General features: G+C 42.8%; 1 protein-coding gene across 3 annotated transcripts in view; it reads right to left on the bottom strand.

The window, feature by feature from the left end:
• KIF15 (kinesin family member 15) overlaps positions 1–17,339 on the bottom strand; it is a 72,662-nt gene that overhangs the window by 29,496 nt on the left and 25,827 nt on the right. For all 3 annotated transcript variants that reach the window (XM_045992020.1, XM_045992018.1, XM_045992019.1), the window contains exons 8-16: positions 16,477–16,686; positions 14,318–14,443; positions 14,030–14,152; positions 10,457–10,580; positions 8,053–8,129; positions 7,610–7,819; positions 6,295–6,472; positions 4,235–4,376; positions 2,668–2,809 (exon numbers count right to left, since the gene is read on the bottom strand). In XM_045992020.1, the coding sequence (XP_045847976.1) occupies positions 2,668–2,809; positions 4,235–4,376; positions 6,295–6,472; positions 7,610–7,819; positions 8,053–8,129; positions 10,457–10,580; positions 14,030–14,152; positions 14,318–14,443; positions 16,477–16,686 (1,332 nt within the window). The remainder of the gene's footprint in view (positions 1–2,667; positions 2,810–4,234; positions 4,377–6,294; positions 6,473–7,609; positions 7,820–8,052; positions 8,130–10,456; positions 10,581–14,029; positions 14,153–14,317; positions 14,444–16,476; positions 16,687–17,339) is intronic.

Genomic DNA, 17,339 nt, shown 5'->3' with positions numbered 1-17,339 from the left:
CGGGGAAAAGAAAAAAAAGGAGGGAAAGTTCTTTTTCTTTTCCCCTGTAGTCATGGGACAAAAGACAAAAACAGAAAAACCCAGGTGTAGAATGTTTTGTATAACATACTACCACTGTGTAAAATAAGAAAAAAAGGTATAAACAAGTGGGACTACACCAAAGTAAAAGGTTTCTGCACAGCAAAGGAAACGATCAAGATCAACAAAATAAAAAGGAAACCTACTGAATAGGGAAGATACCTGCAAATGATACATCAAGTAAGACTTTAATATCTAAAATATATAAAGAATTCCCACAATGTGGGCGCCTGGGTGGCTCAGCGGTTTAAGCCGCTGCCTTCGGCTCAGGTCATGATCTCAGGGTCCTGGAATTGAGTCCCGCATCGGGCTCTCTGCTCGGCAGGGAGCCTGCTTCCCTCTCACTCTCTCTGCCTGCCTCTCTGCCTACTTGTGATCTCTCTCTGTCAAGTAAATAAATAAAATCTTAAAAAAAAAAAAAAAAAAAGAATTCCTACAATGCAACACCAAAAAACCCCCAAATAATCCAATAAAAAATGGGCAGAGGACCTGAATAGACCTTTTTCTAAAGAAAACATCCAGATGGCCAACAGACACATGAAAAAATGCTCAACATCACTCATCATCGGGGAAATGCAAATCAAAACTATGGTGAGATATCCCCTCATTCCTTCTAGAATGGTATCAAAAAGACAAGAGATGATGAATGTGGGCAAGGATGTGGTGAAAAGGAAACCCCAGAGCGATACTGGCAGGAAGGTAAATGGCACAGCCACTGTGAAAACAGTACAAAGTTTCCTCAAAAAATTAAAATAGAAGTATAATATGGCCCAGCAAAATTCTACTACTAGGTATTGACCCAAAGAAACTGGAAACACTAATTTGAAAAGAAACATGCAGCCCTATGTTTTTTGTAGCATTATTTATAATAGCCAGGATACGTAAGCAACTCAAGCGTCCATCAACAAATGAATGCATAAAAATGTGCCATATTTATACACGTGTGTGTGTATATGTGTATTCAGACACACCCCCATTCACACATGTTGGAATGTTACTCTGCCATAAAAAAGAACAAGGTCTTGCCACTGGTGACAACATGGATGGATCTAGAGGGTAGTGTGCTAGGTGAGATAAGTCAGATAGAAAAAGATAAATACTAACTGATTTCACTTCTATGTACAATCTAAAAAACAAAACAAACCAGAAAGAGATTCATAGATACAGAGAATGAACTGGTAGTTATCAGAAGGGAGAGAGAGGGCTGTGGAGGATGGGTGAGATGGACGAAGGGGATTAGGGGTACAAACTCCCAGTTAAAAAATAAATAAGCCACAGGGAGGTAATGCTCAGCATAGGGATGAGAGTCAACAATCCTGTGATGACTCTGCGGTGAGCGGTGGTGTCTACACCCACTGGGGAGCACTGTACAATGTACCGAATCGTCGAATCACTATGCTGCACACCCGAAACTAAAGTAATATCGTGTGCCGACTGTACATCAGTTAAAATTTTAAAAAAAGAAGAAAAATTAAAAGATGGAAAATAAAACCCTGAAAGACTTGATGACAGTGACTGCCTCCAAAAAGGGGCTTGGCTGGTTGGCAGGAAGGACAGCAGACAGAGAGGAATGTGTCACTATATATTCTTTGTACCTTTAAAAATTCTGGCCAAGTGAATTGCCTATTCAGACGGATGAACAGAGTTTCTTTTAAAAGCAGTCTCCTAAAAAGTGACACCAAAAATATCACTTCTGAACAGTAAGCATTAGAAAGGCGCCTGGGTGGCTCAGTGGGTTAAGCCTCTGCCTTCAGCTCAGGTCAGGATCTCAGGGCCCTTGGATCGAGCCTCGCATCAGGCGGGCTCTCTCCTCAGCAGGGAGCCTGCTTCCCCCTCTCTCTCTGCCTGCCTCTCTGCCTACTTGTGATTTCTCTCTCTGTCAAGTAAAATCTTTAAAAAATAACAAAACAATAAAAATAAAAATAAGCATTAGAGAGAAACATCTATTTTTAAGTTTAAGCTGTATAAGGAAGGATTTTTCAGCCTTCAGAGAATCTGGTAGAAAAGCTCAATCCCCAGCATCAGCATCACCACCTCCTTCATCTTTGGCTTTTCTCTCCTCATTCTCACATGTCCACACACTTTGTTTTTCTTTTAGGAAGGCAATGGTTGTTTAGGGAAAAAACACCCTCCTATGATGACTGCTGATACCCTGGATCCTTTAGTGGTCTCTGGCTCTAGGATTTCCATTCTTGCACCACAAGCTGGGAGCACACGGCACTTTACAGCAACAGCTGCCGAGATCCCCCCGCTACCAGGCGCTCTACTATTTCACTCAACACTCTAGAAAACCCACAATCACATTCTCCTCATCCCCAATTCGGAGACCATAAATAGGAGGTTCAGAAGTTAGCAAACCCTGCCTAAGGTTAGTGACAGATTAAAATCTGCACCCAGGTCTGACTCTAATTGCTGCATTCTTTCCCATCCCACCCCGCCACTGGAGGCAGACATTAGAACACTAGGAGAGTCAACCTGGGAGCACTGCCTGCAAGGGTAGCATATCTGGGGACCATCTGTGCAGAGTCTCTCCATTATTAACAAAATAAGACCAGACTTAGTATTGAAGAATTGCTTCAGACCACCTACCTTAAGTGTTTCAGCATGAATTTTATTCAGCTGAGAAACTTCTTGTCGCTTGTAGGCTTTTGTTGCTTCCAAAAGGTTTTCAAGATTAAGGTTTGCTTTTTGCAAAGACTGAAGTTCTGATTCCAATTCTAGCTGCTTTTTCCTAAGGGATATTTTAAAAATTGAGTATTTCAGGTAATAAGTAATGTCATACACTTGTAGAGTACTTTACACTTTATACTCTCACATAACTTGATATTTATCCCTCTAAATCTGAGATATTCTCAGATTATTACCCTCAATTTCCATTTGGGTAATATTTGGCTATGAGAATTAACTACATTATAAAGTATTTGACTAATAAATGGTAGAGCTCCAATTCAAAAGCGCTAATAGTCTGTGATGATACCACACATGACATGTTATTTTTAAAATAAACACTTTCTGCGGTGCCTGGGTGTCTCAGTCAAGTGAGTGTCCAACTCTTGCTTTCAGCTCAGGTCATGAACTCAGTCATGAGATCGAGCCCTGAACTGGGCTCCATACTCATGCTCCCTGCTTACAATTCTCTCTCTTCCTCTGCCCTTTACCCCCATGTGTGCTCTGTTTCTCTCTAAAATAAATAAATCTTTTAAAAAATGTAAAAAATAAAATAAACACTTCTTTCTATTTTAGGATAGCATAATCTTAATTATACTATGAATGTGGCTTATCTTTGGTTTTTTTTAACACAAGGAACATTAAGAATATTAACAAACCTGTAATTTCTATAAATTCTGATTTAATTCATAACAACATTGATTTAAATTTGACCTGAGCCTCTACCTTCGGCTCAGGTCATGATCTCAGGGTCCTGGGATCGAGCCCTCCATCAGGCTCTCTGCTCAGCAGGGAGCCTGCTTCCCTCCACTCCCTGCCTGCCTCTCTTGCCTACTTGTGATCTCTGTCAAAAAAATAAATAAAATCTTTAAAAAGAAAAGACTCAAAAAAAAGAAAACATCTGTATCATCTAATTCATTAAATATATTAAGGTGCTTTTTCTTCATGTCAAAACAAGGTAGTTGCTATATGAGAATTAATATTTAACGTAAAATGCTCAATCAAATGGTAAAGTGTTAGGGGCGCCTCGGTGGCTCAGTCGTTAAGTGTCTGCCTTCAGCTCAGGTCATGACCCCAGGGTCCTGGGATCGAGCCCCGCGTCGGGCTCCCTGCTCTGCAGGAAGCCTGCTTTTCCCTCTCCCACTCCTTTGCTTGTGTTCCCTCTCTTGCTGTGTCTCTGTCAATAAATAAAACCTTTAAAAATAAATAGTCGGTGTTAAACGCTAAAACAAATCCACACTCAAAAATACTGAGACAAGGAGGCACCTGGGTGGCTCAGTGGGTTAAGCCTCTGCCTTCAACTCAGGTCATGATCCCAGAGTCCTGGGATCAAGCCCCGCATTGGGCTCTCCACTCAGCAGGGAGCCTGCTTCTCCCTCTCCCTCTGCCTGCCTCTCTGCCTACTTGTGATCTCTGTCAAATAAATAAAATAAAATCTTTAAAAAAAAATACTGAGACAGGGAAGCATGAATGTGGATTTATACTTTACCTCGTTAGTTCTTTGTATTCTTCATATTCTTGCTTTGAATTATTCAGCTCTGTCTGAATTTGCAAGAGTTGTGCCTTCAGCTTTTCGGTGTTCACTAATGAACATGGCTCCTTCGGAGCTTTAGGAGAAAATCCTTGTTGACCTGGTAATAAGGAAACAACTTGGTCTTTGAAAGAGAAAGAACAGAACCCGTTTTCTAAGTTCTCTGCCAGGTATTAATTTTGAAGCAAAGAAGGGAAAATGAGAGATGGATTGGAAAGTGGACCCCAAAAAACAAGAGCCTGTAACTCAACTGAAGACAAGACACAATGCAGCGTGTCAAAGAGTGCTGGAAGTTGTTTCTGAGAAGCTGAGAAGCCCCAGGATGTAGGGGCATATTGAAGGCAACACCTTTTCCATCAGGAGAAAGGGCAAACCATGAAGAACAGCACGCATCAGGCCGGTGAGACGTCAGCAGGCCAGTACTGCAGAAATTCGTGCTAACAGATAAAGTGAACAGTCAATAAATTACTCAGGAAAGGAACCAAAGAGCAAAGGCTACAAGTTGAAAGAGCTTGGGGGTCATCTAACTGGTAGGAAATATTTTCAGGGATTGCTTAGGAGCAGATGGGTATGTTGAAGAGAGTTCTGACAAGTTCCACTGTGGGAAAACATCATGTAAAAGTTGTTTACAGAATGATCTTTGTTTAGAAGATGGTGGGTTCTGGGTGTTCTGTGCAACTGATGAATCACTGAACTCCACCTCTGAAACTAATAATATATTATGTGTTAGTTAATTGAATTGAAATAAAATAAAATTTTAAAAATAAATTAATTTTTAAAAAAGATGATGGGATCAAGAAACGACTATTAGTATCTTTCTAAGGCAGTAAGTCAAGGAATTATTTGAGGTCAAAATGTCCAACAAAATATAGACCACTGTAGGGAAAAATAGCTAAATTATACAAAAACCCCAACCTTAACTCTGCATCTAAAAATCAGTCTCTCCACAACGAATATTTTTTCTTTTATTGAGTCATAACAGAGTGGAAGAAGACTTGAAAAATTAAAAATTTAAAATGGACACAAACAGGCTTTGCTACGACTGCAGAATGAGATTAGAGTGTTCTCAATTTCGATCTGCAATGACAAAGGCTGAGATGGGATCTGATAAAAGCCCACGAAAATATTCACTCTGAGAGTGGGGCAAACATAGACTTTGTTGCCAAGTCCCAGGGCAATAACACCAGTAGCTGCCCAAAGTGTAAGTGAGATGTGATGCCAACTAAAATCACTTTTCACAGAGCAAAAGCAGACAGAAATAATGTATTACTAACAGCACATGCTGGCCTGTAAAACTAACAGGGTCTGGTCGGCACCCACCACCTCAGGACGCAAACACCGAGCTGGGATCAGGAGTCTGACCTACAGACGCCTCTCACACTGTCACACAGTGTCACACAGACAGGTAAACATCGTCCACTTGACATTCATCGGTGTTCATTAGTTAAACACTTTTCATTTCAGAGAGTTAAGGCAGGAAAAATTTCACTTAATAAAAATTAAGAGAAATATCTGAATCAAACTTTTAGCAACAAAACAGAACCATAACAAGAGTTTCGTTGATAAGTCTCTTGGCCTGCATACACATAACTCACTACTACGAGATTTATGAGAAAAAAGTTTGGAAAACGCCTTTTGGTAACATAAAAGCCTAAGTATGTACATAAAAATTAGCACACTCGCGGGGGCCTGAGTGACTCAGTTGATTAAGCATCTGCCTTCAGTTCAGGTCATGATCCCAGGGTCTGGGGATCTAGCCCTGCATCCGGCTCCCTGCTCAGCAGGAAGCCTGCTTCTCCATCTCCCTTTGCTGCTTCTCCTGCTTGTGCTCTCTCTCTCTCTGTCAAATGAATAAATAAAATCTTAAAGAAAAAAAAAAAAAAGAAAGAAAGAAATTAGCATACTAGGTCTTGAGGCCAAAATGAAGACCCTACCAGCGAGGCAATAAAATGCCTTTTCAACAGCGCCCCTCCGCCACCGTGTCCCTAGAAGACATGCAGACAACAATCATTTCTTACCCTTGTCCTTTTTCTCTGTGCCAGATAGTTCAGAGAAAGCTTTTTCCAGTACAGCAATGGTCTGGGCATCCATTTCTTGGGCTCTTTTCACAGGCTCTAATAATCTCAATCTTCTGTTCTCCTCCCTGAGGGAATGGTTTTCCATAGCATATTTTGCAACTCTGGGATGGTGTTCTATCTGTGACATAGAACAATTACAGACTAACAGACAGACAGACATTTCTCAATAACCAGTCTTGCCGCCAAGCCATTTGGAAACATTAGGAACGCTGCACGCTCTGCGGGCAGTGGTCGGCTACAAGGGCTGTGGACAGCAACCTGGCATTTGTGACCACACCGAGCATGTGCGTAGCCTACGACGCTATTATTCTGTGTCTGGGCCTGTGCCTTGAAATTTTCACCCAGGCGTGGACTCATAGGAAGAAACATGCAAGGGTGTACACTGTGGCCGACTCTTCATGCAATGGGGGCTGTGGACATTAACACACTATAGTGAGAAGGATACGCTCTATCGACCAGGATGCCACCTCCTCCAAAATATACTAAGTGAAAGGGACAGCAGAAAAGTATGTACACAAAGTTGCCTTTTGTGTTGAAAATGATTATAAAAGTAAAAATATCCAGGGGCGCCTGGGTTGCTCAGTGGGTTAAAGCCTCTGCTTTCGGCTCAGGTCATGATCCCAGGTTCCTGGGATCGAGCCCCACATCGGGCTCTCTGCTCAGCAGGGAGCCAGCTTCCCTCCTCTCTCTCTCTATCTGCCTCTCTGTCTACTTACAAGACAGCTCTCTCTGTCAAATAAATAAAAACAAAATCTTTAAAAAAAAAAAAGTAAAAATATCCATATTAGTTTGAATATGCATTAAAAAGCCTCAGAAAAGTACGAAAGCCAGAAACAGATTTGATTTTTTTTTCCTAATGATGTGCCTGTATTAACTACCCATCCTCCCCAGGGAAAAGGAAAACCAGCATCAACAAGTTGGAAGGGCCCCAAGGTGGGGGGTGGGGAAGAAGTTGGAAGGACCCCAATGTAAAGAGACCGCTGATTCAGACAGCCACAACTGCTCACCAGGACAAGGGACAAAGGACACTTGCCTGCTGGGTGGGACGCTAATGCAGTATCTCACAGTTCCTCCCCTCCCTCTTAATTTTACCATTATGGAAAATGGGGGGAAGAAGTTATGGAATCATACAAGTCAGCTAAATTCATTCAAAAACACTTTTCTGTTGTATTAACTCACATGAATTTGGTGGCAAACACATATTTGCCCCGAACCTCCCTTCTTTTTAGAAATACCGCAAATGTCATACACTTACTTGTTCCCGCAGAGTTTGGATTTCATCCCTTAATTCCGACAACAGGCGATCCTGCTCCGCAGGCAGAAAACTTCCCCGGGATTCCTTGAGGAGCTTCTCCAGGCGCATTATTTGATCCTCTCGGAATTTCACAATCATTTTATTAGATTGAATAAATTTCTCTTTTTTGAGGGTGAGGTCTTCTAACTGGGTAACTTTCTCTACCAGAGACTTAAGAAATTCATAATTTGGTTAAGCATGAAAAGGAATTCAGCCTCCCTGAATTTCCACAAACCAAGCAATAAACACTAACTTGACACTTAATCCCAAGGGCAAAATTAAACTTTCCACAGTTTTTCTTCATTTTCTTTATTTACTTGTGCCCTTTATTTCACTCAGAAAGGTGCCATGGAGCAAAAGCCTAAAATACCCAGAATGCTGTTTATACCGACTCGGTTTCCTACCTTCTTTTCCTGTTCGGATTTCTTAAAGAACAACATCGCCTCTTGAAAATACTTCATGTAATTAGTCTGATCTTTGTCTGTAATTGATCCAGTAAGAAAGAAAAGAAAATGGAAAAAAATGTTTATCTCTCAAATTTTAGGACCAAGTATTGAGCTGTTGTAGCTCAATTTGAGACTGTTCTCAATCTAAAAGAATCCAACTGTCATTCCCAGATCACAGATTTCAAATCAATCTTATCTAGACATTAGCGATTCTTTGAAGAAAAATAAGTTCTTTCATCCTGGTTAGTAAACATATACATGTTACATATCACTGAATCGCGGAAGTGGATCTAAAAGAAATTAGTATCATTTTTCAGCACCTGTGAGGAATGAATTATTCAAGATTATTTCTACTCCCCCTTCCCATCACATCCACAGATACGGGGATATCATGGACATATGGTATCTGTTAACTGATTACAAAGTATGGGTATCTCTCGTTTTACTGTGCTTTGCTCTAACATGCTTTGCAGATACTGCATTCTTTAGCAGTGGAGAGTTTGTGGCAACCCTGCATGGAGCAAGTCTACTGGTACCATTTTTCCAATAGCATTTGCTCACTTTGGGTCTCTGTGTCATATTCTGGTAATTCTTGCAACATTTCAACATTTTTCAGTATTGTTATTATATTTGTTACAGTTATCTGTCTGGGATCAGTGATCTTTGATGTTACCACTGTAATTACTTTGGGCACCACAAACCATGGTGAACTTAATCAATAAATGTGTTTTCTGAATGCTTGACTGCCTGGGTCTTCCCATCTCTCTCCCTCTCCTAGGCCTCCCTATTCTGAGACACAACAATACGGAAATTAGGCCCTTTAATAACCCTACGATAGCCTCCAAGTGTTCAAGTGAAAAAAGAAAAAAAACAAAAACAGTCGCACATGTCTCACTGTAAACCTAAAGCTAGAAATGATTACGCTTAGTGAGGAAGGCACACTGAAAGTCAAGACAGGCTGAAAGCGAGGCCTCTTGCTCCAAACAGCTAGCCAGGCTGCGAATGTGAAGGAAAAGTTCTGGAAGGAAATGGAAAGTGCTACTCAAGCGAATCCATGAATGATAAGAAAGCAAAACAGCCTTATTGCTCTTAGGGAGAACTTTTAGTGGGGTCTGGATAGAAGATCACACCAGCCACAAGCCAAAGCCTAGTCCAGAGCAAAGCCCTGACTCTCTTCAATTCTGTGAAGGCACAGAAAAGTGAGGACGTTGCAGAAAGAGAGTCTGAAGCCAGCAGAGGTTGGCTCATGAGGTTCAAGGAAAGAAGCCGTCTCCCTAATGTCAAAGTACAAGGCAAAGCATCAAGTGCTAATGTTCCTCTACTGGATCTAGGCAAAGTCAACTGAAAATCTGGAAACGATTCACTCTTCTAGATGCCATTAAGAGTAACCGTGATTCAGAGGAAGAGGTCAAAATGTCAACATGGAATTTGGGAGAAGTGGATTCTAGCCCTCACGGAGGACTTTGAGGGATTCGAATTTTCAGTGGAGGGAATAACCGCAGATGTGGGAAAAACGGCCTGAGAACTAGAACCACAAGTGGAGCCTGATGATGGGACTGAATTGCTCCAAGCTCATGATAAAACATGAACGGATGAGCAGTTGCTTCTAATGGACCAACAAGGAACATAAGGTTTCCTGAGCTAGAATCTACTTGTGCGGAAGAAGACAAGTGCTGTGAAGACTGCTGAGATGACCATAAAGGGTTTAGGGCGTCACATGAACTGAGCTGACAGGGCAGCAGCAGAGCTTGAGAGGACCGACTCCCATTCCGAAAGAAGTCCTGTGGTGGGTAAGGTGCTATCAAACAGAATTTCATGCTACAGAGGAAGCATTCAGGAAAGGAAGAGGCAATTGATACAGCAAACTTCACTCTTGTCTTATTTTAAGAAATTGCTACAACTGCCCCAGCCCGCAGCGGCCACCAGCCTGATCAGTCAGCAGCCATCATCGTGCAAGCAAGACCCTCCGGCAGCAGAGAGGTTACAGTTGCTGAAGGCTCAGATGGTGGCTACCATTTTTCAGCAACTGAGTATTTTTAAATTACATGTGTACGTTGTGTTTTTAGACATAACGCTACTGTACACGATATACTACAGTATAGTGCAAACATAACTTTTATTTATCTGACTGGCTTTACCGCAGTATCGGCTTTACCGCAATATCAGCTTTACCGCAACGGTCTGGCACCAAACCTGCAGAATCCCTGAGAGACGCCTGTACTGTGTTTCTACGTGGGTAAAACAAATACGCTTGTTCAAAAATGGGGGTAGCTTTATTGTACTGTGCCTGTCATCAGAGGGTTCTCAAACTAATATCCGCATGTGCTCTTCCTCAGGATGAAGGACGCTGTGTTCGTCTCACCTTTGGTCAGAAAGCCTTCCGGTAGTAGCTGCCCTGAAGTCAACTGGGCCAGCTGATCTTTGAGCCTCTTCACTTCAGCCTGGAGCTGGCTCACATTTCCTTGGGTGTCTTCATTTACCACTGCCTGTTCAGGAATTTTTAAAAAAGCGTTAAAAGAATACTCTTGAGGGGCGCCTGGGTGGCTCAGTGGGTTAAAACCTCTGCCTTCAGCTCAGGTCATGACCCCAGGGTCCTGGGATTGAACCCCACATCGGGCTCTCTGCTCAGCGGGGAGCCTGCTTCCTCCTCTCTCTCCGCCTGCCTCTCTGCCTACTTGTGATCTGTCAAATAAATAAATAAATCTTAAAAAAAAAAAAAAGAATACTCTTGAGTCATACAATCTTGTGTTTCTATTTGTTATAGGATCTATTTGGTATAGGATCTAGAGTGACAAACACCAAACAAAACCGCACTCCCATCCCACAAACAGTCGCAAGGCCCCTAGAATCACAGTGCTAGAGAGGGGAGGAAGCCTCCCTTCCCTTTGCCTCATACCTACAGCCAGGGGCTCTCCCCTCTCACCACCCCTCCTGGATGCTCCCACTTAGGGTTCCACCCTGTTGGGCTGGGCCACCCAGGGATCTGGGTGTGTACACTTAACACTGCCTTCTTCTTAGGACAGCCCCACCCCCATGGAGAAGAGCAAATAGCTCTTCCCCTCTGGAAAGAGTATCCCCTCCCCTCTGTCTTGGCCCACTCTAAGGAGACGAAGAACAGCAGAGCTGGCCTGAGCTCCATCAGCTTAGCAGAAACCCCCTTCTCCAAAAGAATCCACCCCTGTACCTCCTAACAGCTCTCCTGAGGAGAGGAGTTGGTTGGACAGCTCTATTTCTGTTTTATTACCACACTAAATGTTATTTTACAGAAAAGTTTCTTGAAGAAATTATCTTAAAGAAATGACTTAAGGGGCGCCTGGGTGGCTCAGTGGGTTAAAGCCTCTGCCTTCGGCTCGGGTCATGATCCCAAGGTCCTGGGATCGAGCCCCACATCGGGCTCTCTGCTCCGCAGGGAGCCTGCTTCCTCCTCTCTCTCTGCCTGCCTCTCTGCCTAGTTGTGATTTCTCTCTGTCAAATAAATAAAATATTAAAAAAAAAAAAAAGAAATGACTTAAGATGACTTTTTTTTTATTTAAGATTTTATTTATTTATTTGACAGACAGATCGCAAGTAGGCAGAGAGGCAGGCACAGAGAGGGGAAGAAGCAGGCTTCCTGCTGAGCAGAGAGCCCGATACAGGGCTTGATCCCAGGACCCTGGGATCATGACCTGAGCTGAAGGCAGAGGCTTTAACCCACTGAGCCACCCAGGTGCTCTCAAAGATAACTTTTTTTTAAAAAGATTTTATTTATTGGGGCGCCTGGGTGGCTCAGTGGATTAAGCCGCTGCCTTCGGCTCAGGTCATGATCTCAGGGTCCTGGGATCGAGCCCCGCATCAGGCTCTCTGCTCCGCGGGGAGCCTGCTTCCTCCTCTCTCTCTGCCTGCCTCTCTGCCTACTTGTGATCTCTCTCTCTGTCAAATAAATAAATAAAATCTTTAAAAAAAAAAAAAAAAGATTTTATTTATTTGACAGAGATCACAAGTAGGTAGAGAGGCAGGCAGAGAGAGAGGGGGAAGCAGGCTCCCCGCTAAGCAGAGAGCCCTATGTGGGGCTCTATCCCAGGACCCTGAGATCATGGCCTGAGCCAAAGACAGAGGCTTAAGCCACTGAGCCACCCAGACGCCCCATAACTTTTTTTTATTAAAGATTTTATTTGAGATAAAGTCAGTGCGCGTGCACACGTGTGAGTGTACCAGCAGGGGGAGCTGCAGGCAGGCGATGTGGGACTCAGTCCCAGGACCCTGGGATCATGACCTGAGCTGAAGGCAAATGCCTAACCCACTGAGCCACCCAAGTGCCCCTCGTTAAGACAACTTCTAAGAGGTTCAAAAAGGCCCATAAAAACTACAGGGTGATAATAAGAGCTAACAGTTTAACTACCAATCAGCTCAAAGGGACCCAGCTGTGAAATACACAATATCCTACAAAGGGAGGAAAACTTTCTGACACAGTCCCGAGGTCCCCGTGTTCTTGTCTTAAGCTAGGTCTGCCCACTGGGAAAAATCTAAACAGCACATCTTTAAATGAGTCCCAGATATCCTAGTCACTTCCCACCGGCAGGCTGCAGAATAGGACTTACCATTGCTAATAATTAGTACTAAGGCTCCTCCTGGTTTTACCATTTGATGTATTCAGCAGCCATTTCTAGTTGCTTCTGATGCTTACTGCCAGTCTCATTTCAAGGCACTCCCTGTACATTCTGACATCACTGCCCCATCAGTGACATCATAATCCTAATTATCCCTGCTGTTCTCCACTCTCCAAAAACTCCTAGTAAGCCCTAGTGATTTTTCCTCCTTATATTATGAATACCCCACTACAGAGTCATAATCCAATAAAATAAATCAACAACTAGACCTATACTCTTCTGACTTATCCAGAACAAGAGGCAACATGGACCTCTTTACTTTTACACGCTAAGATGATCACGGAGTCTACTTGGGGGACAGAAATGATCAACTTCTCCTTTGACAGAAAGAGAAAATTAATCTGCCAATTCATGGCACTGTGATTCTTTTGTCTAGAACCAAAGGGGCCTCCAGCCTTTCCAAAAGAAGTGGGGGACCCCTGCTCCAGGGGCTGTTAAAGAGCTGCTTGCTCATGTGCCAGATACGTCTGCCATCTGTTTTTGTAAGTACTGCTCACTAGAACACAGCCATGCCCTTGTGTTTGCGTACTGCTGACAGCTGCTTTCTCACCACCGAGGCAGAGCTGAGTAGCTGCGACAGACGCTATCCAAGAAGCCTCAATTATTTACCTTTACAGAAAACTTCTTTGACCACTGGTGTACACAAATATCAAGGAAGCTTCTTATAGATAAGAAAAATGGGGAGGGGCGCCTGGGTGGCTCAGTGGGTTAAAGCCTCTGCCTTTGGCTCAGGTCATAATCTCAGGGTCCTGGGATCGAGCCCCGAGTCTGGCTCTCTGCTCAGCCGGGACCCTGCTTCCCCCATCCCCTCTCTCTGCCTGCCTTTCTGCCTACTTGTGATCTCTGTCTGTCAAATAAACAAAAATCTTAAAAAAAAAAAAAAAAAGAAAAGAAAGAAAAGAAAAATGGGGAATCCTTGGAGATACAAACAACTTAAAAGGCAAAGCTTGTCAACATCAAACCGTCTTCATAGGGAAGCCCCAGCACACACAGACACACACACACCCACCTCTGTTAGCAATGGTTTGGGTAAATAAATTTAGTCTCCAACCCAGTTAGAAAGGAAAAACTCTGCTTTCCTTTAAGAAAAATCAAGCCAAACAATACCAACCATAAGACCGAATCTAGATCTCAAATTCCTTGAGCAATATAGAAAACTAGGAAAGATGAAACAAATCTTGCTCAGAATTAAGCTTTCAAAAAGAAATAAATAGAAGCTAGTATTTATATTAGGGCAATTACAAGCTTAAGTATTTTTCTAATTTACTTAATTGTACTCAGTATTTTACCTTATTTTTAATCAGCTTGGCTCTCTGAGCAAAATTAAGTGTTGACAGGGTTTCCCCAAAACACCTGGATCCAGGATGAACATTTGCGATTATGGCTGTTTTGGCATTGCCTCCAAGGGAATCCTGTAAAATGATATGAATGGTACACATTTCCAGGGAAGAAACCACAAGAACTTTGTTAAGGAAAGAAAATGGATATTTTTACCACTAAGGCTGAGAGAGTGCATGTCTGTCGACCACGGTGAACATAACCCAAAAAAGGGCCGAGGAAGCCAAAGGTCTACTTACCCGAAGTAAGAAGGTAAGTTTGGAGTCTCTGTAGCAAACGTGCCTCTGTTTTCCATTACCCACGTCGACAAGCGCTGTAATCACTTGGCCCAGGCAGCTTAACGACCGGTTTATGTTCCCTGCCTCCTAAGGGGAAAAGAATAAAAATCGAGATGCACTGGTTTCGTTTTAGTATTTTGAATTAAAATAAGCCCAGCAGTGAATACTGAATGGAACATCAAGTCATAGACAATATTATTATTTTTGTTGGTCATGGACAATATTACTAAGGACAACTGACTTTCCACCAGATGTCCTCAACTACTCCCTAACCTTTTCCTATTTGACCCACTCTGCAATTTTCGTATTCAAAGACAAACACAGAAATTATGTAAAGGAAAAAAAGCCACCTCATGATTCTAAGAGTTTTAAATTGACCTACAGGTAGGGATGAAAGCTAAGAAAGAACAGGGGGAAAAAGGCGGCAGTAGTGCAGTAATAGGCATATTTTTCAATCCTTTCATGTTAAAATGTTTGCTACATTAAAATAGTGTGATAATAACCCACTCCACATCCCACAAGGTCACTGATGAACTTATTAGAAGAGATTATTCAGTCTAATTCTGTAAAGTGTAATAAGACCCTTTTAAAAAGTGGTTTGGGGGACGCCTGGGTGGCTCAGTGGGTTAAAGCCTCTGCCTTCGGCTCAAGTCATGATCCCAGGGTCCTAGGATCAAGCCCTGCATTGGGCTCTCTGCTCAGCAGGGAGCTTGCTTCCCCCCTCTCTCTGCCTGCCTCTCTGCCTACTTGTGATCTCTCTCGGTCAAATAAATTTAAAATCTTTTTTAAAAAAAAAGTGGTTTGGGGAGGGCAAAATGTTGTGGTTGAATATGTTACACTGGATTTTTATTGTAGTTATCATACTTCAATAACTAGATCTGCAGTGTTGGGAGTACAGGAGAGAGAAAGTGCGTATTCTCAAGCAAGATGCGTGGAGTTCAAGTGCAGCTGTTTTAGCAGTCAGTAAATCAGAAAAGTGTTGACAGCACTGTCTGTGAGCTGGGCTACTTCTGCTTGAATTCCGGATCTACTCCTAGCTATGAGGCCCTGGACAATTTCACTCCCGTTTCTCCAAAACGGAAAGGATCACAGTACCTACTTTCCAGAGACGCTGGGAAGATTATATAAGTTAATACATATGAAGCACTTGAAACAAGCCCAGCATATGTCCTTTTGTAAAAACTGGCTATTTCTCTTTGCTTCATGTCTCCGTAGAAACATGAGCCTAAGTCTACCTGAAACTGCCTGAGAGCTCAGGAAGCTCAAATCCTCACTTTCAATGCAAACAGTAGACAGTCCTTCACCATTTCTGATTCTCTGCACCAGCCCTCATACACCTTCACCTACAACATCCACACCCTTTACTGACAAAACAGATCACCACACACATATACAGAGTAGTAAAATGTATTGAGAACCTCAGGTCCCACTGCCAATCCCCAGCCTAGGACTAGGTCCTTGCCCTCCCCCTAAAATACTAACCACCACAGCTGCCCTCCTTTCTCTCTAGACCCTCCCCTCACGAATCTGGTAGTGGTGGGCTGGATGGCTAAACTTCTATAAAACGGACTTTTGCATGAAATTACTCAAAACTTTTCAGTGTTTCCCAGCGTGTGGAGAACTGAATGCAAACCTGGCCTGGCACTCCTGGTCCTCAGTGATCTGGGCCTGCTTGCACCTAGGATCCAACCCATTCATTGATCCGTGCTGAAATGCCAAATGCCATACTCCTTCTGCATCCATAATGACCCTTGAGGTGCCCCCCTGCCAGGCATGTATGCCCTGTTCTTCTCTCCCAATCCAAATCCTGCCCCCTTGGAGAACCCAACTCAAGAACTACTTCTTTTCCATGCTTCCCCCAAGCAGTCCAGTCCCTTCTTCCTCTGACCCTGGCTGATATTCGTACTGTCATCCTTTCTGGCATGAATTCAAATACTCTGGCTACCGACAGACTTATTCTAGCCCACGTATGTTTAATGTCCCAACCCCACAACAAAAATTTCCGCATCTTTAGAATGGGAGCACGTTCTGATTCCTTTGTAACCTCCACACACTCACGTTGGTACTGACTTCCAGTAATTAATTCACACACGAATTGAAGATCACAACTCCATTCTTACCTTTAACCTCATCCCTTCTGCATGGGTGTCTTTTTGCCTTTCAGATCCTGCTAAGTCCACCAGATTGAGTAGGGAGGTCCGTATATTCACAGTTTCATTGCTTTTCTCCATTGACTCTATTGTAATTGTAAAGACTGCATGAGACCGAGAAGATTCTCTATTCATTGACGTTGATGCCACACGTCTGTTTCTCCATCCTCCAGACAGCACCTAGCAAAGGGAAAATTGCCACAACTTATAAGTGACACAACAGCCATTTTCATACTGACAGAGTATACAGACAAAAATATTAGTAAAAGCGTAAAAACCTGTATCCAAGGATATACATTCTTCTCATGCACAAACTAACAAAACTGGGCACTGTTTTAATTCATAAATCATTTCTCAATAAATTTCAAAGCATCACATAAGACCATATTCTCTGATCCCATGGCAATTAAGAATCAACATGATAAATAAATTTTAAATTACCATAAGTTTGGAATTTCAAATCACATTTCTAAGTGATTCATGGGTCAAAAAATAAAATTATAATGGAAAAATACTTAGATCCATAAGACAATTAAGATATTAAAACTTGGGGCGCCTGGGTGGCTCAGTGGGTTAAGCCGCTGCCTTCGGCTCAGGTCATGATCTCAGGGTCCTGGGATCGAGTCCCGCATCAGGCTCTCTGCTAAGCGGGGAGCCTGCTTCCCTCTCTCTCTCTCTCTGCCTGCCTCTCTGTCTACTTGTGATCTCTCTCTGTCAAATAAATAAATAAAATCTTAAAAAAAAAAAAAAGATATTAAAACTTGTGGGTGGGGATGCCTGGGTGGCTCGGTGGGTTAAGACTCTGCCTTTGGCTCGGGTCATGATCTCAGGGT

The sequence above is a fragment of the Meles meles genome, chromosome 20 (assembly GCF_922984935.1).
Source record: "Meles meles chromosome 20, mMelMel3.1 paternal haplotype, whole genome shotgun sequence".
Taxonomy (NCBI): Eukaryota; Metazoa; Chordata; class Mammalia; order Carnivora; family Mustelidae; genus Meles; species Meles meles.
This window is presented reverse-complemented; position numbering and strand designations above follow the sequence as displayed.